The following is a 27,906-nucleotide window of genomic DNA, read 5'->3' as shown; positions in this document are numbered from 1 at the left end:
TTCGAACTCGAATTTATGACTCACAAACTTCTTCCTCTAAACAGTGCTGCTTAAATTGTACTTCTGTGTGGCTTAAAAGAGCACAGACAGAAAATGAGTAATCGTTTTGAAGGCCCAGAAGGCCCAGCAGATCACTTAGTTGGACCTCAGGTATAACTCAAGTCATTACATTTCACCCCGTTATCTCTGTATTTACCCCAATAACTTGTGTTTGGCTAAAGCATATCTTGCAGAAAGGCATCCAGTGTTGATTTCAAGACATCAAGAGATGGCGAATCTCCTCCTTCCCTTGGTAGTTTTTTCCAAAGGGTATCACTTTCACTGTTAAAAGGTTGTGCCTAATTTCTAATGTGAATTTGCCTGTCATCAGCTTCCAGCCAATGATTCTTGTTATGCCTTTTCCAGCTTGATTAAAGTTCACTTTAGTACCCAGTTTAGTCAAACACCTAAACAGAGAAAAAGCAGAAAGGGGCTGTGTGACAGAGTGTAAGTACACTATCTGATCTTTGTGAAACAGATTAAGTGCAGCTTCTCGGCTTCTCCCTGCCTTTGCATAAGGGAAGGTCTATAATGGTGGCTAGTTGAGAGCCAGTGGGCTCTGTACCCCTCAAGTGGCCTAGGTTGAATCCCACACTGTGTCATTTTTTTGTTTAGTTTTGGTTTAGGCTGAACTTTTTTTTAATTGTTGTGTAAACACAGCCCTCTCAAGGGTACCGTCACATTCCAGGGCAATTGCACTTCTATTTCCCCTCAGCGATCCAGTAAAGGGACAAACTCTCAGGCTTCTGGCTTCCCTGGCTATCACCGCTCTTGGGTGGAGACACACATCTTTCTCCCTTCTGACCATGATTAAGGCTACGTTTTAGTCATGGGTATTTTTAGTAGAAGTCATGGACAGGTCATGGGCAGTAAGCAAAAATTCACAGCCTGTCCATGACTTGTACTATTTACCTGTAACTAAAACTTGTGTCGGGGCCCCTGGGTGCTCTGGGCAGGAGGGTGGTCTGGGAGTGCCACGATTGCTGGGGGTCAGGAGTTGTAGGGTCATGCCAGCCGCTTCCAAGGAGCTCCCTCCCCTTCCCTCCCACACTCCAACCCCCTGCCTCAGCTCTGAGTCCCCTCCGACACCCAAACTGCTGCTGGCCCAGGGGCTGCCCGAGTGTTCCGGCAGCCCCTCAGCCATCTGCACCAGCTGCTGCAAAAGTCATGGAGGTCATGGAATCTGTGACTTCTGTGACCTCCGTGACAGACACACAGCCTTAACCATGATATCTCCAGGCTGCACAGTTCCCTGCCTTCACCATGTTATTCCAAGCACAGATAGATTGCCCAAGGACACCTGCTTGCTTTCTCATCAGAGATGGCTAGTAGATGTAATTACTACAGTTCTAACTACCACACAGTTCTTTCTATGCAAGCCTAGTTTATTCTTAAGGTAAAAAGCACTACAGAGAAAACATACTAAAAACAATAAAAAAAACCTACACACATGCTAATAAGCTTACTGGAGATCCCCACAGCTCTAACATGGATTCTGGCAGGAGCAGTCCTTCAAATCCCCACCCAAGGGGAGTCCTCGTGCTTCATTACAGCTTCAACTCAGAACAAGCACTCAGTCTTATGGGGTATCAGTAAGCCCAGTCCTTCCAACCCTTCCCAAAGGATTGGGGCTCTTCCTTCACTAGAGGACCTGTCCATTTGCTGGATCAAGAAGAAGGCCCTGAGCCAGGTTAAAACCAGGCTGTTTATTTAAAAAACACTTTCTTTGTCTGTTGGTCTTTGGAGAATCCAGTGTATGCAAACCTCTCCAGGGAGGTGGCTTCTAAGGGTTGATAAGGATGGAAGTATATTAGCATCTTTCTCCCACTAGAGAAGATACATACAATGCCACAATAACACATCCATAACAACATTTTAATGTATTATATCCCAAAGGTATTAACCCTAATTCAATAACGTTTAACTTAATTCTGTAAATGTTATCTTAATTCCATAAGGATTGTTCAGGATATTGTCATTTTGTCACAGGTACATCTACACTGCAAATTAGGGTGTGTTATGTAGGGTATGTCTACACCACGAATGAAGGTGCAATTGTAGCATGGGTAGGCATACTCACACTAACTTTAATCTAGCTCACGTGGGTAAAAATAGTAGTGCAGATGTGGTGTCATGGACTCTGCTGTGTGTCAGCCACCAGAATATTTTCCCAGGATCCCTGGTGGACTTGTACTGCGGCAGCTAGCCCATGGTGAAGCCCTTGCCACCACATCTTCACTACAGTTGGTACCTGCACTAGCTAGATTAAAGCTACCGCAAGTATACCTACCCACACTACAATCATACATTCATTTGCAGGGTAGACAGACCCTAGGAATAAATCTTGGGGAAGAGAACTTACTGACTGTGGGTCCAATACTATATACTTCCTCATATAACCTTATTCACACATGTAGATAAGTGTGGAAGGGTTTGCAGCCTTGGACTTTAATACTGTTTTATTTGTTAGGGTTTTTTTGTCACTGAACTATTCAGTCAGTCTCCAGACTGTAAACTGGATGTGCTATAGAAAAAGGGTACTCAAATAGACATTTAAAATATTGAGTATTTGAAATTATTACATGCATAATATGTGCTCCTACTAGCTGGCCTGTACTCTTCCCCAGCTAAGCAAAGGCAAGCTGGGTCAATATTTGGATGGGTGGCTTCCAAAAAACAAACAAACCCTGGTACTGCATGAAGTGGTGTTTGTGATTCAATGTGTGGCACTCTTCTGTTTCAGCTGTCACTTGAATCCACAACCCATCATATTGCTAGGAGGGGTTTTGTGCTGCTGGAGGGACTACAAAATGCAAACCTAATGTTGTGACTACTTGTGATCATTAAAGCTCTCCAGATGCTTTAGTAGTGGTAACAGTAGCAACCCCAGGAGGCCTGAACTCAGATCAGGGCCCCATTATGCTAATCACTGTACCAACACTGAGACACAACTCCTGCTCCAAAGAGCTTGCTGTCAAAATAGAAAAGACAGAACAAGCATTGAAGTAACTTGCCTAAAGTCACAAAGCTGGGAATTGAACCTGTCTCTGGAGAATGCTCTATGCACTGGACCCAATGACCTCTCAAAGAGTGTAGAAGATGTTAAATGTGAGGACCTGGACAAATTCCAGGTTGAGTAATTGCATCCTGCTAAGCACAATTTCAGTAATGGAAGAAATTATTCCTGTATATTTCAAGAGTTGTGGGATCCTTCCTCATGGAAGGTGATATATAATATTATTTATTATTATTGACCCTAAACATATATTAGCCAGGAAATTAAAATATATATTGGCCAAGAGATTTTTTTTAAGAGGAAGAAAGAAGCCTATTTCAGGCTCTCTAATAAACAAGATGTCTTTTATACCCATTTTATACCATTTTTCAGCTGGTTTAATTTAAAAAACGTGAAAATTAAATATAAACATCAATATTCTAATAACTAAGAAACGGAATAAACTAAGAAACAGAATGAAGCCTGACCCTTCTTTCTTCTTATGTCACTGTGCCTTTTAGCTTTACATAATGCCATGGCTTAAGGAATGAGCATTGGCTTTAATTGAATTTCCTGGGTTTTGTAATGTTGTGAAGTGGTATGAAACACTGAAAACTCTGAAAATGAACCACCTATTGCTTTTCTCAAAAAGAAAAGGAGTACTTTTGGCACCTTAGAGACTAACAAATTTATTTGAGCATAAGCTTTCGTGAGCTACAGCTCACTTCATCGGATGCAGTGAGCTGTAGCTCATGAAAGCTTATGCTCAAATAAAATTGTTAGTCTCTAAGGTGCCACAAGTACTCCTTTTCTTTTTGTGAATACAGACTAACACGGCTGCTACTCTGAAACCTATTGCTTTTCTGTTTCAGTGCCAGGACAATGATTCCACCAGGGGAATGTCTATATGCTGGGAGGAAAAGGAGGAAACCCATTCAGAAACAGTTAAGTATCATATTCATTATGAGCTAATTATGCCTCCCTCTGCGTGGATATGCTACAAGGGAGATAAACTGCAGGGGTCCCTTCCTTCCACAATGCACCCACACAGGAGAGGCTTAATCTGTCTCCCCACAGTGGGAAGTACCGTTAGTGCTGACTGGCCCCAGAAAGAGTGCTAGTGAAAAAACAGGTGAATCCCTGCAGGAAATCAATACAAAAGAGAGAATACACAGAACAAGGGCAGGTCAAAACATTTCCATCCATTTTTTGTCCTCAAATGGAAAATGGGGGAGGTCCTGACCCTTCCCCTTGCCCATAAACCCCACATAGGCTGGCTGTGTGGGGGGGAATACCTTTGCACGTTTTAAAGCTGTAACAAGAACTGCTCTCCATCACGTTCTCCCCAGTGCTAAGGAGGCATTATGCCTTTCAAAGGACTCAGTGTCTCCTGACACCAATGCCCTGGCAATGGCCTTCCTATCCTTCCCCTAACATGGCTCAGCCGTGTATGTGGCATAACTGAACCAAAAATGTATTGAATATGAGTTTGAAAATTGAACATATTATGGGTTAATTTAACTAAATGAAACAATTAACTGGTGAGTGGCACTTTTTCAATAAAGAATAAATGTTTGAGATAATTATTTTATTAGATCATTTTCATAATAAGGAGACTTGAATCTACGTTTTGTGCAAGGAGTGGAGGAACAAAAGCACTGTGAAGTAGCAGGATGGCTTGAAATGCAAGGAAGGAAAGGTAATTTTCATTCAAATATGAAATGGTTTCCAGATGCCCCAAACCACTCAGTGAAATAAATGTTTTTATTATAATGATCCCTGTATCTTTTGTGCTGTACCATGTAATTGTAAAACAAACCATATTTTTGGTATTTTTCAGAGTTATAAATACAAACTGGCATTGATGGGCATGGTACTACAGTTAAGGATGAGAAGATCATTACAATGAAGCTCCCTCTTTCCAGTTGCTCATAACATCTTAGATTCATAGATTCATAGATATTAAGGTCAGAAGGGACCATTATGATCATCTAGTCTGACCTCCTGCACAATGCAGGCCACAGAATCTCACCCACCCACTCCTATGATAAACCTCTCACCTATGTCTGAGTTATTGAAGTCCTCAAATCATGGTTTAAAGACTTCAAGGTGCAGAGAATCCTCCAGCAAGTGACCCATGCCCCATGCTACAGATGAAGGCGAAAAACCTCCAGGGCATCTTCCAATCTGCCCTGGAGGAAAATTCCTTCCCGACCCCAAATATGGCGATCAGCTAAACCCTGAGCATATGGGCAAGATTCACCAGCCAGATACCCAGGAAAGAATTCTCTGTAGTAACTCAGATCCCACCCCATCTAACATCCCATCACAGGCCATTGGGCCTATTTACCTATTTAGGATTTCAGTCCAGACCGCCATGCATTTTGTTTTAGGCAGCCAGGGCAGCTGTAAGATGGATCGAGAAACTTGACTCTGGATAAAATATGGTGGAGTATACACCTTTGAATTATTAGCTGCCCTACTGTAAGCAGCCCTCACTTTCCTGTGTGATGATATTTATGATTTAATCAGGATCATGTTTCAGTCTATGGCAGTGTCCGTCTCTTCCTCAAAGCTTGTCTGTCTGTGGGCCTGGTCGCTGGTGTGTGAAGCCCTTCATGTGTTCTCTGCTATTCAGGAACATTCTCTGATCTGAAAGACCTTGAATGAAAATGCTGTACTGGCACTTCTGATGCCCAGAGCCTCTTTCAGGATCTGCTTCTTTCATTTCTTTCACACAGACAGACCACATTGGCACTCCAGGACTCTGAGGCAGGAGAACAGGCAGTCCTTGTTCTGCCATGGGTTTTTCACATTCCCTTGGTCCTCTGTGTGAGGAATCAGGGTCTGCATTAGATCCAGGCTTCAGGCAACCTAACAAGTATGGCTGCCTGTAATAGGTTGTCTGATTGGCTGCAGCCCCATACTGGTTGGCAGAGTCAGCAGACCAGCTCGTAAGCCCAGCTGTAGCTAGTTGTTTAGTGGCTGCTCAAAGCATTTGTGCTTGACTGTGATAGCTCCAGCCTTGCCTCACTGCAGGTAACCCAGTTCTGACACTCAGCTGTGATTCCTGACTTCTGACCCTTGGCTCTGGCTTCAGACTATGGTTCTGAATGTGGGTTCTGACTCCAGCAGTGATCCATGGCTCTAATTCTTTGCTACTGACTCCTGTTCTACCCACTAGATTGCTCCTGCCCTGACACTAGGCATGACTGTCCGCGTCCCAGTCACATGACACTGCTCTCCGGGGTGGAAGAAGTCAGGGCTATGGGGCTAGAGGAGGCTCTGGTCATACAGTTTACTCCAACTGACGTGGCATGGGCCTACAACAGGAAGCTAAAAGTCCTTCCAAATAAATAAATCAACAAACAAACAAACAAAAAGAGAGAGAGAGAGAGAGAGAGGAATGGGACCACACAACCTAGGATTATGGGGTCTTGGCAAGAGTTTTCCTTAGTTACTCAGCTGAGTTTTAAAATGCCCAGGCAAGGTTTATTTCTTCTTTTACTCATTTCCAAAGACCTGCTCAAATTGTAGGTAATCTAGGAGATTCGGAGCAGAACAATAACTTGGTTCCTGCTAGAAAGGCATGAGAAGGACCTAGGGGTGACAGTGGACGAGAAGCTGGATATGAGTCAACAGTGTGCCCTTGTTGCCAAAAAGGCCAATGGCATTTTGGGGTGTATAAGTAAGGGCATTGCCAGCAGATCGAGGGACGTGATCGTTCCCCTCTATTCGACATTGGTGAGGCCTCGTCTGGAGTACTGTGTCCAGTTTTGGGCCCCACACTACAAGAGGGATGTGGAAAAATTGGAGAGAGTCCAGCGAAGGGCAACAAAAATGATTAGGGGACTGGAACACATGACTTATGAGGAGAGGCTGAGGGAACTGGGATTGTTTAGTCTACGGAAGAGAAGAATGAGGGGGGATTTGATAGCTACTTTTAACTACCTGAAAGGTGGATCCAAAGAGGATGGATCTAGACTATTCTCAGTGATAGCAGATGACAGGACAAGGAGTAATGGTCTCAAGTTGCAGTGGGGGAGATTTAGGTTGGATATTAGGAAAAACTTTTTCACTAGGAGGGTGGTGAAACACTGGAATGCGTTACCTAGGGAGGTGGTGGAATCCCCTTCCTTGGAAGTTTTTAAGGTCAGGCTTGACAAAACCCTGGCTGGGATGATTTAGTTGGGGATTGGTCCTGCTCTGGGCAGGGGGTTGGACTAGATGACCTCCAAAGGTCCCTTCCAACTCTGATATTCTATGATTCTATGACGGAGATGGTACTCATATATCCTAATTTCTAAGACCTCTGGCAGTTGTTGGCCTACACTGGACCTCAGACAAGTTGGTTTCTTCCTTCCTTCTTGTGCCCAGGATCCCTGCTGGGAGTGAGGAGGGGAGTATGGAGTTCTTCTAGATGCATATCTGCACAACCCCATCAATATAGCTCACATGATGATGATAGTGGTAGCTGCTGCTTTCAGAGGGATGCTGCTGCTTTCAGATGAGGTGCTCGCTTCTGCCACAAAGTCATACACAGCTCAGGAGTTCAGGATTGCCAGGCCACAGAAGATACATTGTCACTGCCAAAAAAAGCTGTGTTCTTAATCTGGGTTACCTCCCTTGCATTAGCTAACTTGGGTTAAAACAGCAGTGAAGACATGGCATCTCAGCTTTTAACTCAGGTTATCAGATCAAGTTAAAGCCCATAGTGAGCCTGGGGTGGAATTTGACCTGCTAACTTGAGTTAAAAGCTGAGTTGCTTTGTCTTGACTGCTATTTTAACCTGAGCTACGTAACAAGGGGGGAGGGATAGCTCAGTGGTTTGAGCATTGGCCTGTTAAACCCAGGGTAGTGAGTTCAATCCTTGAGGGGGCCATTTAGGGATCTGGGGCAAAAATTGAGTATTGGTCCTGCTTTGAGCAGGGGGTTGGATGAGATGACCTCAAGAGGTCCTTTCCAACCCTGATATTCTATGATCCTATGAACAGGAGTTAGCTAGCTTTGGTTAAGAATACACCATTCATTTGCAGTGAAGACAGGCCCAACATGTTCCAGTCATTCCCTCACCCACCCTAATCTCCTTTCATCACCAGCATGCCCCTAAACCAGGAGTTGCAAGGGAATCAGTACAGAGCCATGTGCACTGGGAAAATTCCTCTAGCTACTATTCTGCACCACTTACAGCCTCCGAATGCTGCTGAATTGGCAGAAAGGGGCTGTAGCAGAGGCCAGATCTGGCTTTCTGTGGGTTTTTTTAAGCTGGTGCTTGAAAAATTTACCTCTCCCATATTAGCCTGAGGAATAAGCCTATTAGTTAGGGCAAAAAGTATCTGTTCTACCACAGCATACCAAAGCCACTCTCCCAGGTATTTAAAGGGATGAAGCAATTGTGTACTGCTTACAGTGCATTATATTTAACTGTAATGTTGTTAACCCTCTTTCCATGTAATATATTTTGAATATTATATAACCTGTATCTCTTGCTTATTAGACTTTCTTTCCTCTCTGGCTTCACTTCATGGTTTCTTTTGTTTCATTTTTATAACAGAACATGATCTTGCCTGTGTTGTTTTCAGTATGTTTTTTTTTCTCTCTCTCCCTTCCACTTGTCCCTCCATCATATATTTAAATTAGGTATGGCAGTTGGGCTCCCAGCAACTTGCCAATGCCAGCCTCCATGCTAAAATGGTTTGAGGTAGAGCTGGTCAGAAAATGGGGAAGAGGAGGGTGGGTGTTTCAATGGAAAATGTCAGTGGAAACAGTTTTGTTTCATTTTTTGTCAATACTTTACATAGAACTTTTTGACATTTTGTTGAAAATGGAAGAAATTTTCAGTTGCTGAAAACCAAAAATGTATTTGGTTTGGGGGGCGTTCAGTTTTCTGATGAAAAATGGAAACTATTCAAGGAAAACAGATGCTGTCTATGAAAATGTTTGTTTAGTGGAAACCCCAGTTTTCCATTTGAGGACAAAAAATGGACGGACATTTTTTGACCTGCCCTTGTTCTGTGTATTCTCTCTCTTGCATTGATTTCCCTCAGGGATTCACCTGTTTTTTCACTAGGGATTAGAACATCCCACTCTGCTAGGCTGGGTAGGAGTCTGGAATCTTTGAGAGGTTTCACAGCATCATTCTCTGGGAAGGCGAGAGTAAACAGATAGGGATAGGGGTTGCCCCTTACAGAATGAGTAGGATTTTTGGTCCCCCCACAAAAGAAACCAGGGGATCTATAGAAGCTGTCTGCATGGAAGCCCTGTTTCTCTGCTTCCTGTCAGCGGATGATCCTAGAACTACCTCTTAAATCGGGGTACCACAAAATGGAGAAATACCTAGGTTAATAGGTTAATGTGGCCTCCTATTGCATTAAATTAGGCAGAAATTTATCATGGAGTTGGTTGGGGGGCAATTGGGAGCAGGTATAGACAACCCTCTTGGAGAGGTTTGGAAGGGTCATGAGGTGCTGGAGGAACATGCTGAAGAACTGCACCATTTGGAGTCTGCTATGTTTCAGTCCCATTCTCCCACTGAGGTAATGAGACCATCTGTCCCTACATTTGCGGGGCCCCAGCCCCTATATATCTGGTTCAGTTGTCCTCCAATATGTGCAAATCAGTCACAAACCCCAGCTGCTCTCCTGTTCCAGACAAACCCTGTTAAGGGTAGTCTACACTAAAGAAGTTTGGCATTTACAGCACCAGTTCAAGCACCAGGAACCAGGTCTGGTCAAAAGTTTCCCATCAAAATAGTTTTTTAGCCAGAAAACTGGGTTTTGAAATAAAGGAATTTTTGTTGCACTGTGCCTGCTTTCTGTGGGAAATTCTAACTTTTCATTGAAAAATCAAAAAATGTTCCGCCCCAAGCCCGAAAGCTTTTGTCCAAAATGCAAAAACTTTTATTTGGAAATGCCATTGTGATACTTCCTGGGAGTTGTTCAAGTGCCTCATACCCCTGTTTTCCTCTATGGGCCTGGCATCTCAGCCTTGAACACTTGTAAAACACTTTGTGTCCCAACTCAAAAGTTCTTATAACATTTTACCATCATTTAAAGTAACATCACAGTTGTCCTAGCTTGGCACAAAACTTACAGCTGCTCCAGCCCACATCAGTTCAGTCAGAATCATTTCAGTGCTAATATACACATGAACCTCAAAAGGAGCAGCTGCTCTGGGTTTGTTAGTTTTCATTTATAAGGCCCTTTGTCGCTTAGCCCTGCCGTTCCTGGCATAATTTCTTATATGCTGTCAAGCAGTTGACCCTCACCTCTGCTCTGCCAGTGATGCCATTTTGACCCTTAATCCATTTCCCCTCAAACACCTTTGAGCTTTGTCCTATGCTACCCCTTATGTTTGGGAGGGGTTGCCACTAAAAATCTGCAAAGGCACTATATTATTCTCTTTGAAATTCACCTCTGCCATGATGCCATTATACCTAAGTAATGCCTAGTCATAGCTAGGCAGCTGCAAGTGCTGTTTAGTACACTAACCATAATTGTCTAATAACTGTTACTCTGTGCTGTATTCATCAGATTGTTGTATCTAACTGGTGTCTCCTGTCTTCCCATTTTTTAAAGACAGTACACCACATTAAAAGATTAGAGTGTTTTATTTAGCTCTTTAACTCTTTGTACAGCCCAGAACATTTTTTAAAATGTATTCACAAACTTTTTAAAATATCAACTCATCTCCACCTCATGAAAAACAAAATACAGAGGGAAGGGAGTTGTGCCTGGAATTGTGGGATAGATATCGCACTCCACAGGCATAGCAACAGTTGGAGGAACTGACTTGTGTAGTGTGACAGGGTCAGGCCAGATGGCTACAGGAGAGTGATCCTATTGGGATCCAGCTTCACCCGCCCACTGCTAAAGGATCCTCCCCCCCAGCCTAAGAGGGGGATCCACAGACCTGGACACCAAATGCTTACAGGGGACAACTAATGAAATAACAGGGACAGGAGTGTGGTCAAAGGGTCAAACGAAGGGAACTGGACCGGGACACTGAGCAGAAAACCCCGGACAGCGCCCACTGCTCCTCAAAGGCGTCAAGGGAGTCAGCGGATGCCGCCCAGAGGAACTCTGCCCGGATACGTGAACGGATGGAGGATTGGAAATAGGCCCCACAGTCACAGGAGACTCCATCGGCTGACCTCCTCACTCTGATTTTATAGATGGCTATTTTAGCTAGGGCCAGGTTGACCAGGAGATCCTGTGACTTTGTGGGGCCACGGATAGGGTGTGTATAAATAAGAAGGTGAGGGGAAAAGTGTAACCAAAAACGTAACAAAATATTCGTGAGGAACCGGAATAGGGGCTGCAGCCTGGCACACTCCAAGTATATGTTTGCCAGGGTTTCCCTCACGCCACAAAAGGGGCAGGTGTCTGGGATAGGGGTAAACCACACCAAGTACTCGCCCGTGCTTACAGCTCCGTGAAGGAGCCGCCAACTGATATCCCCGGCGGGCCTCGGGACCAGGGTGCAGTATAGGCTGGCCCACCAGCTACAGGAGAGTGATAGAAGGCAGATATATTAGCCCCAGGTTAAGTAGGTCCCTTTTCCCTTGGGAAGGTTCCTGGGAAGGTTCCAGAACAATCAGGAACTTTCTGGAAACAATTAAGGCAGACAGGCTGATTAGAACAACTGCAGCCAATCAAGAAGCTGCTCGAATCAATTAAGACAGGCAGGCTAATCAGGGCACCTGGGTTTAAAAAGGAGCTCACTTCAGTTTGTGGTGTGCGTGTGAGGAGCTGGGAGCAAGAGGCACTAGGAGCTGAGAGTTAGAATTCGTACTGCTGGAGGACTGAGGTGTACAAGCATTATCAGACATCAGGAGGAAGGTCCTGTGGTGAGAATAAAGAAGGTGTTGGGAGGAGGCCATCGGGAAGTAGCCCAGGGAGTTGTAGCTGTCACACAGCTGTTACAGGAGCCACTGTAGACAGCTGCAATCCACAGGGCCCTGGGCTGGAACCCGGAGTAGAGGGTGGGCCCGGGTTCCCCCCAAATCCCCCCAACTCCCTACTTGATACCAGAGGAGTTGACCTGGACTGTGGGTTCCACCAGAGGGGAAGATCTCTGACCTATTCTCTGATCCACTAGGTGGATCAGCAGAGACTGTGGGGATTGTTCTTCTTCCTTAGCCTCATCACTGGGCAGCATGGGGAAAACTGAGTGAATGGCAGATTTGAGCCACGAAAGTGGCCAAACTGAGGGCTGCCGTGAACCTCTACGGTGAGAAAATCTGCCAATAAGCGCAGGACCCACCAAGGCAAAGGAGGAACTTTGTCACAGTAGATACACTGCAGTGCAGGAGAGGATTTACCATGAGACAAACTGTGCTGTGGCATGGGGCCCTCAATGACAGGGGACCCCCAAAATGCAGGACAAATATCTGCCAATCTGCCCTCGAGTCCCAGGCAGTGGCGCAGCAGGGCTCAGGCAGGCAGGCTGCCTGCATGCCGTGGCCAGTGGCCCCACGCAGCTCCCGAAAGCGACCAGCTGCTGGCATGTCTCTGCACGCCCCTGGCAGGCAGGGAAGGCTGCTCCGTGTGCTGCCCTCACCCTGGGGACTGCTGGATGGGTGTGTGTGCTGGTCGCTTTGAGAGCTGCACTGCCCGAGGTAAGCGTTGCCCCCCTGGACCCCTCCTGAACCCCAACCCCCTGTCCCAGCCCGGAGCCTGCACCCCACACCCAAACTTACTCCCACAGTCCACACACCCCCCACACCCCAATCCCCTGCCACAGCCCAGAGCCCGCATCAAAACTTCCTCCTAGAGCCTGCCCCCCGCACCCTCTCCTGCGCCCCAACCCCCTGCCCCAGTCACGGTACCTCACTTTATTTTTATTTACTTCCCATTACCTATAGCAGGAGTATGAAGGGAAAAAAAGAATGAAAAATGGTGGGGAGATAAGAGAGAATGTTCTTTTTCTTGGCTGGGTCCCGAGGGGGGCTCCCCGAAAATGAAGCTGCACACAGGGCCCCACTAACTCTAAATCCGCCACTGCTGCAGTGGATTACACTAACTACAATGGGTAGCATAGACACACTGAACCATTTGAAGAACAAATGGCTCCGTCACTTGCTTGCCACTTAACTGTGAAATAAGTGCAGACTTCTAATGCACCAGTTCCCAAAATTGGAGTCCACAGAAAACTGGCTCATTACATGGTGCTGGCTCCTCTTTTTACCCACAGCATCTTCAGGTGTCCAGGATTTCTATTGCAAATAACAACCTGGAGGCTTTTATAAGCAGCTAGAAAGAAGGAGGTGCCAGCACAGCTGCCTTTATTAGAAGCTGCTACTATATAAGAAGTAGAGAATAAAGAGGTAGGATAGTGAATTGGAGATTTGGTGATCTCTGAGGCAATCTCACAGTTGTGATGTGGTCCATGCAATGGAGGAGTTTGAGAATCTCGTTCTAGTGCAGACCAACCCTTAAAATGTGTACCTTGTCATCCACTTGCTGCTTAAACCAGCACTTTGTCATCCACTTGCTGCTCAAAATCTGGTATAGAATCTATACCATAGAATCCAGAACCTATCTATTTGCTGTCTTCTCTTTATGGGTAGCTGAGCTATATAGTTCATTGCACTCAGGACCTAATTCCCACTTAGATAAAACTCCCATTCATTTGGATTCACTCCCTTGCTGCCTCACTACTTTAGGTTCTCAGCAAGAGGCCATGTGGGGCTCTCTCTTGCTTTCATTTTGTATCTTTTCACTGGACATCTAGAAATCACTTGGCTTCTTCCCTCACCTTGTTTTACTTATCACACTCATCACAATCCAAACACAATCACCCAGTGCTTAATTTCTAATGGCAGAGGTGCTGGGGCCAGTGGTGGATTAGCCACTGGGCCGACGGCACCTGTGCCCAGGGGCCCCGGCCAACTGGGGGGCACCTGAAGGTTCCCAGAAAAAATCCACCACCGGGTGACGGAAGCCCGGAGCCCCGTCCGCCTGACATGCGGAGCAGGGGAAGTCCCCACACCCCGATCCCACTCTGCAGCAGCAACGCCAGGCGGGCAAAGTGAGGGAAACCGCCCCAGTGGCCCCTGACCCCACTCACCTGCAGAAGCCATGGGATGGGGGAAGCCCCCCCCCCAGTGGCCCCTACCCTGTCCCTATTCCTGTCTGAACCCGCAGAATGGGGGAAGCCCCCTGAACCCAGGTCGCCCAACCCCACCCTGGCAGAAGCCGTTGGGTGGGGGAAGCCCCAGCACCCGCCCCCCCAAACCTTGTCCTCAGCAGAAGCTGTGGGGCAGCATCGGAAGCCCCCAGTGCCCCGACCCCATCCCTGGCAGAAGCTGCGGGGCAACAGGGGAAGCCCCCACACCTGACCCCACTCTCTGGCAGAAGCACTGGATGGGGCAGGAGAAGCCCCAGCACCCCAACCTGGTCCCCCACAGAAACACAGGAGGTGGCAGGGGAAGCCCCAGCACCTGGACCCCTGCTGTGGCCCTGAGACGGAGGAGCTCTCACTCCCCGCTGCAGTCCAGGGCCATGGCCGCAGCGTGTGTGTGGTGGGCAGAAAGTAGCAAATGCGTTGCGGGGCTGCAGTGGGGGGCAGAATGGGGGGACCCTTGTAGAACTGGGGTGCCCCAAGGAAGGGGCAGAAAGGGGTAGAGTGGTGGGTAGGGCCGCCAGCAGAAGGGGTGGAACGGGGCAGCAACCGCAGGTGGAAGGGTTGGAGAGGGGCTCTCTCTGGCCCAGGGCCCCAGGAAACCTTAATCTGCCTCTGACCTGGGGCTCAAGCAATTTTTTAACTCTCATAACTAATGCAGCAAGCCCAGAGGCACTGGGGTTATGAACTGCAAAGCCTAGAGGTGCCAGGGCTCAGCCCTGGCAAGCCCTGGCACAAATTAAGCACTACAATTACCTCAGTCCACACCTCTTTGTCACTCCAGACTAACAGAGCAGCTATGGTTATAGAATAAGATCACATAATTTCTATTTCCAATGTGCTATTCTTGACCATTTTTTACCAATTGAGCTCCAGTCAAATCAAGCACCCTTTTACTGGGACTCATTTCATTTCTTCCTCACTCCATTGCTGCTTTACTTCAGAGATCAAGATAGGGTAAGTGTGTACATTGTGGTCTTTAGTCTGTGATATAGGAATATTAGATGTAACATTTTGTAATTTTTTCACTGTTTCTCATTCCTTGGTATCATGGTGAGTATGACTGGGATACAGAGCTAGCTCATAAGTTAATATTGCCCTGTGTGTCCATCAGCTGCTGAAAAAATATCTAACTCTGGGACAGGAGACAGAATGTTCCTCCCTCTTCATTAATTGACTAATTGGTTTGATGTTGTCCCTTCCTCTTTAAATGTAGATATTTACTAAGCACCAGTCACAGCTGTACTATTGCAGGTGCTTGAAAGCAACTCCATTACCTGTTGAGGTTGCATTTATTTTTACCATTTCCTTTGTAACACCCGCCCCCCCCCGTCCCACACACACAAAAACTGTGTGAAAAGAACATTATTGAGGATACAAAATCAACCATTCAAAAAATTAGGGAATGCCAGATTTACAGCTGCCCATGCAACCTTAATTCAGCCCCTTTGTGTGTGTGCATTATAATAGTCTTTAATTACTTGATCCCATATTGTTTTTTTCCACAGAACCTCTGACTTTTTCACTCTATAAGATGGATTTATAAGGGGGCAGAATTAAGAACTCTTGACTATGGAACCTAAATAATCTTCTTTTAACATAGTTGTTTAATGTGCAATTATTTATTCTTTCGAGAAAAGTAGTATTTTCATAGGGGTGGTTTTGACAGGGCAGTTTTTTTATATATTTGGGTTTTAATTTTTGTTTGAACATTTTAATTATTGTAAAGTGCCTTGTGTAAAAAGCATATTGTGGGCCCTGCTAGAGAGCCTATGTGCTTCTGCAACAGTGTATGGAGGCTGTAAAAGGCTAGAGGAGAATTCCTCCAAGGGAGGCACCGTGTACTGCTGCAAGATGCCCTTCAGTGTTCTCTGACCAGCTATGAGCCCTGGCATAGGCGCAGGTGGTCCTTCCATTCTGGCATGCTTTATTAAATATTACAGAGATTAAAATGTCCATAAGACTATCCTATGGATATTGAAATGTCAAAAGAAAGGAGAAATTATTTTCTGAGGAGATAAGCCTGATTGTAATCCCTGCCACCGCTGATGCAGATTGCAAAGGTGCGAGTGAATGTCATTTGTAGGTACCTGAAGTGTTCTTGCTCTTGGCAACAGAATGACTCCTCATGTTACTCCCTGGCCCTCCTGTGCTTGCCAGTACGGAGAGATCCTTTCCTTAACCATCCTCTGTCCCATCAGGATCCCTAGATGTTCTAGAGTTTCAGAGTAACAGCCGTGTTAGTCTGTATTCGCAAAAAGAAAAGGAGTACTTGTGGCACCTTAGAGACTAACCAATTTATTTGAGCATGAGCTTTCGTGAGCTACAGCTATGTTTTGAAATGTTCCTGGGTATACCCACTAGATGAAGCAGAGTTTCCCTCTGAATCTCTCCTAACCCTCTCCCCCACCCTGCTGCGCACTACATAGATAAAAAAGTATTTTCTGACATGCCCTGGAAAGTGGGGATAGCACAGCATTATCCCACCACTCCTGAGACAGGGTCGTGGGTGGAAGACCTTGCCTCTTCACCTGTGCCCCATTCTTGGGAGAGTGTTGGGGAGGCCACCTTTTCACCTATTAATCCAGGTCATACCCATTGAATAGAAACGAGGAAAAAAATGCTTTAGAGCAAGGGGTAAAGAGGACCCAATCTTGCTCAGGGACAGTAACACATAAACAAGATGTGGGCATCACCAATGCTTTCCCCCTTCCCACTGCCAAACCCTACCCCTACAAACCCCAGCTGCCCTTTGTCTGACAGACGGCTGAAACATACCATTGACAAACACTCGATCCCGGGAAGGCGTTTTACAATTGGTGGGATCATGGCTTGTCACTGGAGATAGTTCAGGTTTAAAAACAAACAAGAAACAGGTAGTGGCCGAAATTCTGTACTCGCATGTGGAAGTTCAATGGAATCTGCCTGTATATGTCCAAGAGCAGATTTTGGTCCACTTATTCTAAATAAATAAATGTGTAAAAATTGCAGCGCTTTGTTTAGTTACTGAGACTGCCTTACACATTGTCAGAATTGATATATGTAGCACAATGTGTGTTTAAGGGGAATGTAACTTACACATCACCTCTAAATTTGGCCCTGTGATAATTTAAGTTGGCATAACGTACACAGTGAGGGGACTGGACTCACTCCAGACTTCTTGGGTTTGCTTAGACTTGCCTCTGAATTTGGTCCTCAACCCCTATCCCCCCACATTCCCCCTCTTGATACAGGCCGTCTGGCCTTTCAATCTGGCAAGGCAGGGTGTGCAGAGGTTGTATTATCTTCTAATGATATTAATTGTAATACATTTGCAGAAGTGAGAAGAGTTATATTTGTAGCAAAGTGGGTTGTGCATGTTTCCAGCCCTTATGTGCAGGGTATGTGTGTGTACTTGGGGTCTGAATCCCAAATAAGGAAAGCATTAAGGTGTAAGAAATCTTTAGTTTTTGTTAGGAAAATGAATATGAGTGCATCAGGAAATGTCAAGAATGGTATCAGAATCTTAAATGAGAATTAAATTACGTTTTATGTGCTTTGTAATTGCAGAGATAATTGATCAATTCTGTGTTTTATGCTGTAGGAGTACATATTACAATCCCTTTGTCACCTGAGATCATTAGAGAAGGAAGTCTTACATTTTTATTTGTTGCTTCATTCCCCACTGATGACTGAATAATTGTATTAAACTAAAAACCTTTCTTCTCTATTACAGTAAACATGCTTTGTATAATGAGGAAGGCAAATGAAGAATGGCTAAATTTTAAATAACTTTATGGATTCATTCACCTAAAAGATAATCTACAAGTTTCTGTGAATAGCAAATAGTGTATCAATGTCCCTGTATGCAGGTGTAATGAATGATTAACAATACTTTTTCCCACCACAGAAGGCCTGCCGTTGGGAATGAAAAGTCTAATCCTTCTAAGAGACATAGGGACCGTCTGAATGCTGAATTAGATCATCTGGCCAGCCTCCTGCCTTTTCCACCGGACATAATATCCAAGTTGGACAAACTTTCTGTCTTGCGCCTTAGTGTCAGCTATCTCCGGGTCAAAAGCTTCTTTCAAGGTAAGTCTCTTAAATATATCAAACACTTCAGTGAGGTTAAAGGGATACTGTTAACTTAAACATATTTTTCCACTTGTTTGCTTTGTGCATAGGACACCACTTTGAGTATAATCAGTTTCCTCTGTTATAGGTTTTTCAAACAATGATGAGATAAAAACGTATTTTTAGAAAATAGGAAAATTGTAAAACCACAAAAAATTTCAGGGAGACTCAGGGGCACATGCAATACCAGAAACTACTTTCAACTCATTTTTTGAAATTGACTAGATGTCAAGGTGATAGTATCCTTTTAAGTACGTTGTACACGTTAAGCAACAGCTGTATGGTGACTTTATCTGCATTTACTGTATGCCTAACAGGAAATAGACCTGGATGAGGGGCCAAAGGGATCACTTTCTTTCAGGAGAAGTGAAATGTGAAATCTCAAGTGTTGACTAAAGCCATAATGGGCTGAACTTTGTTTTTGCTGTTGTCTGGCACACTGTATAATCAAAACCAAATGTGTACGTGTGGATGTCTGTAATAAGAATTCTTCCAAATTTGCAGACAGTTCTAGTTTCTTCTGTTAATGAAGTGTATGGGTATTTCACCATCAGAAAATATTACATACAGAAGTTGGAATATAACAACGTTGGCCTGCCAAGAAATGTTACCCTTAAAACACAAGGAAATAAAGCATGTGCCTCTGTTGCCTGCTATTCATCAAATTCTCTTCTACTGCTTATAGTAAGTCAATAATGCAGAAACTAAAAAGTGAACATCAGTGAGTACTGAGATAATCACTTTTAACTGAATCCTTGAGTTCCCCACTACATGCCAATAGACAATTGCTTCTCTTTCATCCTCATTTCTTTCTATTCCTAGCTGTTTTTAATTTTATATCCTGGCAGACCTCTCTCTGGGAATCCAAGGTGCCTGAGAAATACCAAGTTAATACGTCTTCTATTGAAATCATGGCTGATTGTGTCAGGCAGCTTATGGTCATGAAAGATATAATGGCCCAGATCATCACTCCTAGAGTGTGCACATGAATCCCCCCACTCCAACCCTGACACGTGAAAGGCAAGTCTTTGGCATCTTCTCTTAGCAGAGTCTCCTCTGTGGGATCATGGGGACATGGTGGAGACTGGGTGGGCCAGGAGAAGAAGCAGGTGGACTAGTTGTAAGGATAAGTGGATGCACACCTTTACTCCCTCCCTCCCTCCCTGCTGAGAAACCTCAGAAGATATTATGGCACCAGGACATCTTACATTTTCCACAGGGCTGCCTCCTCCATAGGTGTTCCAGAGCAGGGAGGTAGAGGTTCCAGAGCCAATCCAGCCATACGGGACCTCTGCATGGCTCTGCCAGGTTTGAGGGCAAGGCAAACACCATTCCTTCAATGGTATGATGTGGAGAGATCTCTGGGAGGGAATCCTTGTGCAGATTTGCTCTCCACCACCCCTTCTGGCAGGTTTTCAGCACAAGGGGATGATCTGGGCCATTATTTTGTCCCTGGTGGCTGGAAAACCAGGAGAGATCATTTAGATAAAAGCAGTTTTGGAAATCAGGAAGGGAAATAGCACTCCTTAACAGGGTTTTAATTGCTTTGTGTCTGCTTGTTGCCAGATCTGCAAAATCAGGATTTCCCAGACCTGGGAGTTAATATCCATAGCACACTATTATTCACCAGAGATCTCCTTTGGGATGCTATATTAAACCTTAAGTATTCTATGCATAAGCAGATGTTGACAAAGCTCTTTTGGGAAGCTTTTGCTGGTATAAAGGGAAATTTATTAAATTCAATAGAGAGACTACTTTTGCAGGTATTGTCTTCAACTGCGAATGCCAATTACCTAAGAAAACATAGGCACATATCGAGTGAAGGAGAGAGAAGCAGTCTTTCAGGCAACCGGGTCCCTAACCAATTAAGACTTCATGGATTAGCACTAACACCTTGAGTTCCATCTCCAAACCTGTAGGAATCCAGTGCAGATCTCAAGGCTATGGTCTAATGTGTTCCATGCATGAAACTCTGCTTAATAATTGGGCTGTAACATCAGTTTCTGGTTTCAGAGCAGCAGCCATGTTAGTCTGTATCCGCAAAAAGAACAGGAGTACTTGTGGCACCTTAGAAACTAACAAATTGCATCCGATGAAGTGAGCTGTAGCTCATGAAAGCTTGTGCTCTAATAAATTTGTTAGTCTCTAAGGTGCCACAAGTACTCCTGTTCTTTTATCAGTTTCTGGGTGATCTCAACTTAGCATCCCATGCAGAATGCATTACAGCAGACTAGTCATGAGGTGACAAAGGTTCAGATAACTGTGGTGAGGTCCACATTGGAGAGACGATCACACCCATCTCACCTTACACAGGTGAAGGAAAGTGCCCTTGGCCACGGTGACAATGGGGTATCCAAGATCTAATAAAATTTGTAGGCCGTGCACATTTATTATAAATGGTGGCTGAACTCCCTCCATGTGGGGCACTGATATAATCTGTCCCAATTCCACCAGATGCTTACCTCAACCTACCAATATTATCATGGTATTATCCAAATTAAGTTGCCGTTCCTCTTCCCTGCCCCAAGGTCAATATAGACAGTATGCTATTTGTTCGTTTTTTTGGTTTTTTTTGTTTTTCCCTCTAGTTGGGTTAGACATGATAGACCTGGGTGTCACCTGCAAATTGTATACATAGCAGCCCATGGGGCAGAGAAAAAAATTGCCCACAAATATTCTTTAGGTTCCTTCAGAAAGATCAGAATGGACCCATTCCAGCAGCTCCACTGACCCCTTTTAGGGACTGAAGGTGGGTTGACAAAACTTCATGATGAACTGTACCAAAGGCTGGTGACAGATCTAAAGGAATCAGGAATGTCACTTTCTTTGCCCACTGCTAGAACAGCTAATCCTAATGGAGCAGGGACCGCCTTTTTATTAGATATTTGTACCGCACCTAGCAGAATAGGCTATAATCCTGATGAGGGCCTCAAGGCAAAATCACAATACAAACAATAATAATAATTTTCTATTCCATACCCTAGCCTATAACCTGATTGGCTGGGGTCAAGGAAATTTGAGGACTACAACTGCCAGAGTTGTCTTGCCACTGCCTTTACAATGACTTTCCCCAAAAATGAGACTATACTTAGCCAGACTGGCAGTTTGAAGAGCTGTTTGGTTTTTCTACTCACTGGACTCACGATAGCTGAGAACTACTAACACTCTGTCCTCCTTCCCCCATGTGGAAAATACTTACTGTCTTCACTAACACTGGACCCAATACTTCTGTTGGTGACCTTCAGCAGCCAGGAAGGACAAGGATCCATCTCACAGGTTGGAGATTGAAGCTGCTACAGCACCTGCATAATCTTAGTGGACAGTACTGATGGAAAATCAAGCAGAACACTCTCATTGATTTTCCCACTGAGACACTGCTCTGTTTTATGGCAGTAGACAGCTCAGTCCAAATCGGAGTGGTTTTCTCTGCAAAATAATGTAACCCTTCTGCCAGGTGGAGCCGGTAGCAATCAAGGCCAGGTTCAATATCTAGGGGTTCCTTTTCAACAATACAACACAGAACTAGCTTGAGCCCCCACACAGTAAAATTACACACCATCCTTGGGCACCTCTGAGAGGCACTACTTCCCCACTCGCAAGCACAGAGTCTGTGTGTAGAAAAGAAACTTTTAATGAAAGGAGAGAAATCACCTGACATAAATTAGGGAAAAAGCCGCAAGCAGGATTCATAAATATAAAACTGTGAGCAGGACACCCACCACAGAGTGCGTGGGGCAGAGTCTTCTGCCTCATGTTCTTGAGTTCTACAACCAAAAGTTCCTTTACTGTGCCCCCCTCTGCTTCCTCACCATGCCCCACTCTCAGTGGTTGTCCTTGGTCAGTGAGGACCCAGGTTTCAGAAGTGTATCTGTGGGAGTTCACCTTCCACCTGGGGAAGAAGACACCTGGCTCACTCCACCATCTGAGCACTTGTTTTGGCTGGCCGCCTGCTGGCCGCTGCTCCTCACTGCCTGGCCACCCTGCCGGCCGCTGTTCCTCGCTGCCTCCAACCAGCTGACTATTTGCCACCTTCGCCAGTTGCACACGCTGGCCACCTGTCAGTCACCTGCTGCCACCTGTGTCTCGTCTGTGATCTCTGCAGGTCAGTCTCTTAGTGATTTTTAGCTCTCAGCAGGCTGGGCAGAAACACTGCCACACCACAAGTGATTTCAGCTCTCAGTGAGTACTTAACATAACAAAAAGGTTCCTAATGAAGCCTATTTAGCTCTTTCTTTTAACAGCGGGGAGTAACAGGCTAAACCAGGCCGGGAACCCTTAGGGAGAGTCCACACCTCCTGGCTGGGACACCTGTCCCCGCCCCTCTTACTTTCACAGGGGTCTGGCATTTGAGCCCCTGGCTTAACAAGGTCCTTTCATCTGAGGATGACCCCCTCATTTGGGACAGGCTAAGTACAATTCTGCTGCTTTTTATTTATGCAGTAAAGACAACAACATTGATAACAGCATTTCACTACCCCTGTATACAGTACTAAAATGATTTGTAACCCAACACCAGCAAAATTTGATCACTTTAAGGAACACCACTCTATCTGCTGGGTATCTAAGCCCAGTAGGTATGTTCATGTAAATACAGTTTTCTCCTGAAGTCTCTCCCACTCCCAGCTAGCTGTCAGGGGAGAGTTCATTCAGACCCTGCTTACAATAATATGCAAATTCATCATGCAGAGAAAAACTTGACTCTAGCTGAGTGGAGGCAGCTTGGATTCATGAAGCTTTCCACTACTCAGAATAGTTCTGCCTGTGCAAGACCTTGCAGGTGCTGTGGTGGAGGTGAAGAAACCTCTTTGCCTCTTGAAGAGTCATGGCATCTCTATGTTGCAGTTGGTCAAACTTGGCACAAAACTGATGCCACCAGGCTCTTGTTATCTCCATTCTCATTTAGTCTGTGAACCATGGTGACCTGTACAGGCAAAGCTGATGGAGAGAGCATCTAGAGGCCACTATGTAGCTAGTGAATGACAAATGATGACTATACAGCCCTGTCAACCTACTGATAGAGGCGTCAGTTGGATGAACATTTGCCCTCAAGACTGCCTGGTAGGTCCATTGGTTTCATCAGTCTCAGAGGAATGGCTGTCAAAACAAGCCCTTTGCTCCATAAGGCTACGAATCCTCCATCCTGAAAGTCAAGAAGACAGTGGTCAGTCCATGACAGCCCTATTTCTCCAACCTGCTCTCAGCTCAAACACCAGATCCCAGTATTGCATGAAGTGAAAGCACAGAAAAACATGTGGCTGTAGGAGGGAAGTGAGTGAGGGGTGGAGTGAGCAGCAGCTCCTGTTGGGGCTGTCCACAGGATGAAAGGTTTTCCCAAATCTGTACCGCTCGACTGAGAACAGTGGGGCATTGGGGGACCCTTCCAGCCTCTGCTTCCACCATCAGCCCCCAGCCTGCTCCAGGTTGGAGGCCGCCTGTCAATTCTAATTGTTTGACTCTGTCCCACTCCACATATCAGCACAGAGCTCCCTGGAGCCCCTGCATTCATTCAGAAAGGTGGCGGAAGGGCTGGAAAAGAAGAAATACAATCTGTAATTGAAACATGAAAGAGACAGTTATAAAAACAAACTCCAGAACTTTCTAGATTTAAAAAAATTAACCATTCTTTAAAGGTGAACTGCAAAGAGAAACACAGGTACTTTTTTCCACCCATTCTCATCCCTTTATTATATGTGATGAAGACCGAATAATTTTTTTCCTAAAAGAAAAGGATGTTTGTTTATTTTATTTATTTTTAATAAATAAGAAATGTGAGGCTGTGGAGAAGCTATGCCAAACTTTAGGGACATGGAATCTGACATCATGTTCCAGATTGAAACCAGAGGTGTAGCTGCTGCTGTTATTCCAAAGAACAATATTCTCCTCCTCCTCCTTCTCCTTCAGTTATTTGGTAGCTGGTCACCCATCACCCCCTTCTGTTTCCAGAGTGCCTCTTTCTCTTTCTGAACCCACACTGGAGAACTTCTGTCCCCTTTCTACCTGGCTTCTGGCTTTACCTTCCTACCACTTGAACCCCAGTGGACTCTTCTGCTGCCTCAACCACCCTTCTGCCTGAAACCATAATGGGGAACTGTGAACACCACCTGTGTGTGGCAGCTCTTTCTCCCCAGGCTGGTGGGTGGATAAAAGCAAAGGTGGTCTCCATTACATGCCTCTAAAACAGGGGTCTCAAACACACAGCCCGCAAGCCGCATGCGGCCCATGGAGTTATTTCCTGCGGCCCACCATAGGCGCCCACTCCCCGCCTCTGCCCCTCACCCTCCCTTCTCACTCCCCACCGAGCGTGCCACGTCCCCGCTCCTCCGCCTACCTCCCAGTGCTTCCCGCCTCCAAACAGCTGTTTGGCAGTGTATAGGACTTTCCAGGAGGGAGGGGGGAGAAGCGGGGATGCGGCGTGCTCAGGGGAGGAGGCGGGGAAGAGGCGGGGCCGGGGCAGGGACTTTGGGGAAGGGGTTGGAATGGGGGCGAGGAAGGGGTGGGAAGAGGTGGGGCGGGGCATGTACTGAAGTGTCGCTAGATACCTCTTGTGGCTATGGTAACACCCCTCTTTTCATTAGGTGCCAGCAATGTGCTTGGTAAGACCTCAGACAGCTTACAGTCTAGCAGAGACACACAGGAGACAGGATGCACAGGAAGACCCAGAGGGGGGATTCACTTGGAGCAGTCTGGGAGAGGGGGTTGTTTATTTGGGCATCTGTGGCGTGATTTGAATCATACCTGTCATTCCCCTTGGCTTCAGGGCTTTGTTGCAATGCACATGTTATCAGAGCCTGTTCTGAAAGGTGCTAAGCACCCTGAGATCCTACTAGTCTCAGTGGGAGGAGAAGGCACCTCAGCTCCATGCAAAGGAAATTCTAACAGAGAGATGACCTAAGGTGGGGGATTCAAAACCTGCGTCCCAGCCCCTTGCTGTTCTGGGCTGTGATCTGGGCCTGAAAGGTGCTGGCAGCTGCCTTCTGTGAGGTTCAGCGCATGCTCACGGCCAGTGGCTCTTAGCCCATCATTCCCATCAATCTCCATCAGACCGCATGACAGCTCCCTCTGCTTCTGCAAGGGTAATGGCAACGTTTGGAAGTACATATATATGTGAATAGTTTTTCTCTTCCATGAAGATTAACAAATCTGTGTTAAGGTCAAGGCTCACTGATGAACATTTGCAAGCAACACTGAGATTGGTTTCGTCTCAGGGTATCAATGCTAATATTGATGCTCTGGTTGATGCAAAACGCTGCCAGCTAAGTGGCCAAAAATGAAATGACTGTCAAAATTAGCACTAACTTTTTGCATTACAGTTTTTAAAAAGTTAATACATTGACTTTTAATAGCATACTATATTACTCTTCCTTTTTGACTATACTTTTGTATCGTTGTACGAAAAGGTTTCAATGATGCGGCCCTCGGGCCAATGTACTAGTCCTCATGTGGCCCTCCTGGTGTTTTGGGTTTGAGATCCCTGCTCTAAAATGTTCCTTGTCTCAAGGGACATCTCACATTCAAGGAACATCCAAAATTACCTGCATTCCACATACATTCGGTGTCCCCTCACATTTATTATTAAAACTCATTTACACCAGAAATAAAGTATAATGAAATTGTGGTAACAGAAATAGTTGTTTATCCAAAAGGAAGAAATTGGCATCACTTTAAACTACGTGCACAAATAGCATTTGTGCCCCTCATATGAGGTCTAGGGTATGTCTACACTAAGAAATTAGGTCGAATTTATAGAAGTCGGTTTTTTAGAAATCGTTTTTATATATTCGAGTGTGTGTGTCCCCACAGAAAATGCTCTAAGTGCATTAAGTGCATTAACTCAGTGGAGTGCTTCCACAGTATCGAGACAAGCGTCGACTTCCGGAGTGTTGCACTGTGGGTAGCTATCCCACAGTTCCCGCAGTCTCTGGAAATGAGATTCAAAAGTTCGCGGTTCTTTTCCTGTCTACCTGGCCAGTGCATCTGAATTGAGAGTGCTGTCCAGAGCGGTCACAATGGAGCACTCTGGGATAGCTCCTGAAGGCCAATACCATCGAATTGTGTCCACAGTACCCCAAATTCGAGCCGGCAAGGCCGATTTAAGCGCTAATCCACTTGTCAGGGGTGGAGTAAGGAAATCGATTTTAAGAGCCCTTTAAGTCGAAAAAAAGGGCTTCATCGTGTGGACGGGTGCAGGTTTACATCGATTTAACGCTGTTAAATTCGACCTAAAGTCCTAGTGTAGACCAGGGCTTTGTGACCTATATTTGAATCTGGCCAGTAAAGAGGTATGTTCAATGACCTGCTTGGGAGGAGGCAGAGAGACTCAGAAGATTGGAGTGGAGGAAGGGGTGACCAGTTGCAGTGTGGTTGATGAAGGCCTGAGATATTGATCTTTGGGTGAGAGCAATAGCTGCAGCTCAGGTCTAGCATTGTATTAGGTTCCAGTCCTTCATAGTTTGTTGATTTCTGTGGAAATAAGTCAGAATTTGATTTTTTAAGTAAAAAATTTAGTTACAAAACCCCACCTCCCACCCCCAAATAAACAAAACAATAGCAAACATTCATAACATTTAGGCCCTCAGTTGACATAATAAAGGAACCCAAAAGGGCAGAAACATAATACTTGTTCTATTTTGTAGTTCTTTAAATTAAAGGCTGATACTAAATTGGGAGGTATTTCAAACACCATTGAGGACACAAGTAATGAAAATGGACTGAGACACAATGCAGAAGGACACAATGATGCTAGAAATATAGCCTAATAAAAATGAACCTGGAAAATCAACCTAGAAGTGCAAGCTAATTCATGTGGGAAAACTTAACCCTAAACAATGATGTTCAGTTGGGGGGAAGAACCTGGAAAGTAGGAATGAACAAAAAAGCCAAATGTGTTTTTTGGCCTGTATACATAGAGGGATCATGTCACAGAACAGGAAAGTGATAGTCCCTCTCGCTGTAAAATCAGTGTGACTACATCTGGAATATGGCATTCAGTTATGGACACCTCTATATTGGAAACATGTTAGTACATCTGGACGGAATTGGAGTAAATGCACATAAATGACTATAGGACAGGTGGGAGGAAGAAAGAGTATAGTAATTAAATGTGTATAGTTTGGATACAACAATCATGTGCTTGTATTTAAAGGAAGGATGTATTGTAAAGAAGAGGAGGGATTGTTTAGGATACTTCATGGGCACAATTGAGGAGATATGGGATGAAGGTGAACAAAATAAAATTTAGGTTGAATATCAGCTGAATATCCCATTGTGAGTTCTGTTAGACTGAGCAATATTTTTACAATTGCAGTAGGGTAGACCTGCAATGTTAAAACTAGACTGGAGAAAGCACTGTAATGTACTACATGCACATACCCTGTCTTCTGGATTTGAGCTGCCTTTTAGTTTAAAAAGAAGTGATTTGTACATTTATAATTATATACCACAGCCAGAGTCCCCCAAAATATACTTTTTTGTCAGTAATATCATAACAATTTATATATGGCACTGAAGGCTCAAGCGTAATAATTTGCTAGCCTCTTCATGACATACCTTCAACAGCTTCAGAAGCTGGTACTCAGACACGTTTAGTCACCACTAGGTGTCCTTTCAGTAACTGCGCCTAACATAGCACGAGTCCA

General features: G+C 45.1%; 1 protein-coding gene across 1 annotated transcript in view; it reads left to right on the top strand.

Moving 5' to 3' along the window:
- The first annotated feature begins 16,206 nt into the window (after positions 1 to 16,206).
- The window catches only part of AHRR (aryl-hydrocarbon receptor repressor), a 123,545-nt gene continuing 111,845 nt past the window's right edge, over positions 16,207 to 27,906 (top strand). Inside the window, exons 1-2 of the mRNA XM_043538832.1 lie at positions 16,207 to 16,244; positions 18,048 to 18,229. Coding sequence (XP_043394767.1) covers positions 16,207 to 16,244; positions 18,048 to 18,229 — 220 coding nt within the window. The remainder of the gene's footprint in view (positions 16,245 to 18,047; positions 18,230 to 27,906) is intronic.

The sequence above is a fragment of the Chelonia mydas genome, chromosome 2 (assembly GCF_015237465.2).
Source record: "Chelonia mydas isolate rCheMyd1 chromosome 2, rCheMyd1.pri.v2, whole genome shotgun sequence".
NCBI lineage: Eukaryota > Metazoa > Chordata > Testudines > Cheloniidae > Chelonia > Chelonia mydas.
This window is presented reverse-complemented; position numbering and strand designations above follow the sequence as displayed.